Source organism: Scophthalmus maximus, chromosome 19 (genome assembly GCF_022379125.1).
Source record: "Scophthalmus maximus strain ysfricsl-2021 chromosome 19, ASM2237912v1, whole genome shotgun sequence".
In the NCBI taxonomy this organism is placed as follows: domain Eukaryota; kingdom Metazoa; phylum Chordata; class Actinopteri; order Pleuronectiformes; family Scophthalmidae; genus Scophthalmus; species Scophthalmus maximus.
In genome coordinates this window covers 1580001-1580792 of record NC_061533.1, presented here as the reverse complement: position 1 = coordinate 1580792, position 792 = coordinate 1580001, and the positions used below count along the sequence as shown (strand labels likewise).

The window sequence follows — 792 nt, the reverse complement described above, 5'->3', positions numbered from 1 at the left end:
ATTAACGTTAACCCGGCTCGCCCTCTCTGACCTTTGACCCTGTGTGTAGCGTCACAGACTGAAACAGCTTCGCTCAGCGATTTTTATTTTGGAAATAAAAACTGAATCTGCAAAGGAAGTAAAAAAAAACATCACCTGTCAGATAAATACATGATGTCACGCAATTTAAATGTAAAAAGTGTAAATAAAGTTTTCAGGTAAAGAAAAATACTGTGGACCAACTCCATTAATCAGATTATTACAACTAACACTCAGATTATTCAAACTCTATTTATCTGATAATCTAACCCCATTAATCAGATTAATTCAACTGTATTAATCAGATTATCTAGATCCATTAATCAGAATAAAATCCCTGATTCAGGTGTGTTTTATTTGACAGGTTTTTATTTTCATTTTTGCTTTAATCTGGTTATGATTGAATTATTAACATGTAAATAAAGTCTAGTGTTGATATCCAGTCGCGTGAAGCTCCGCCCACATCCTCCGTCTCCTTCAGGAACGTCGTTCATCTCAGTGGCTGCAACAAACCAGAGACGAGCAGCACATGGATCACGGACAGGAAGTGTTGACGACTGATTGATAACATTTAAGGCGCAGAATGTAAAACGTGATGAAGGAGATGTGAGGACGAGCGGGTGACTCACGACGTGGTGGTGCAGCCGGACACGTGAGCGGCGGTGCCGGTGAACTGGACGTCGCAGCGAACCACGTTGTTGTTGTAGTTGGACTCTGGAACCTGCTGCCGAGGGTTGACTGTCACCTGACGCATCAGACACAATGTCAATCACG

At 41.5% G+C, this 792-nt stretch overlaps 1 protein-coding gene across 3 annotated transcripts in view; it reads right to left on the bottom strand.

The window, feature by feature from the left end:
- Window positions 1-369: 369 nt before the first annotated feature.
- LOC118313937 (protein-lysine 6-oxidase-like) overlaps window positions 370-792 on the bottom strand; it is a 13868-nt gene continuing 13445 nt past the window's right edge. For all 3 annotated transcript variants that reach the window (XM_035639932.2, XM_035639931.2, XM_035639933.2), the window contains 2 exons: window positions 648-763; window positions 370-520 (listed from right to left, as the gene is read on the bottom strand). In XM_035639932.2, the coding sequence (XP_035495825.2) occupies window positions 514-520; window positions 648-763 (123 nt within the window). In that variant the 3' untranslated portion in view covers window positions 370-513. The remainder of the gene's footprint in view (window positions 521-647; window positions 764-792) is intronic.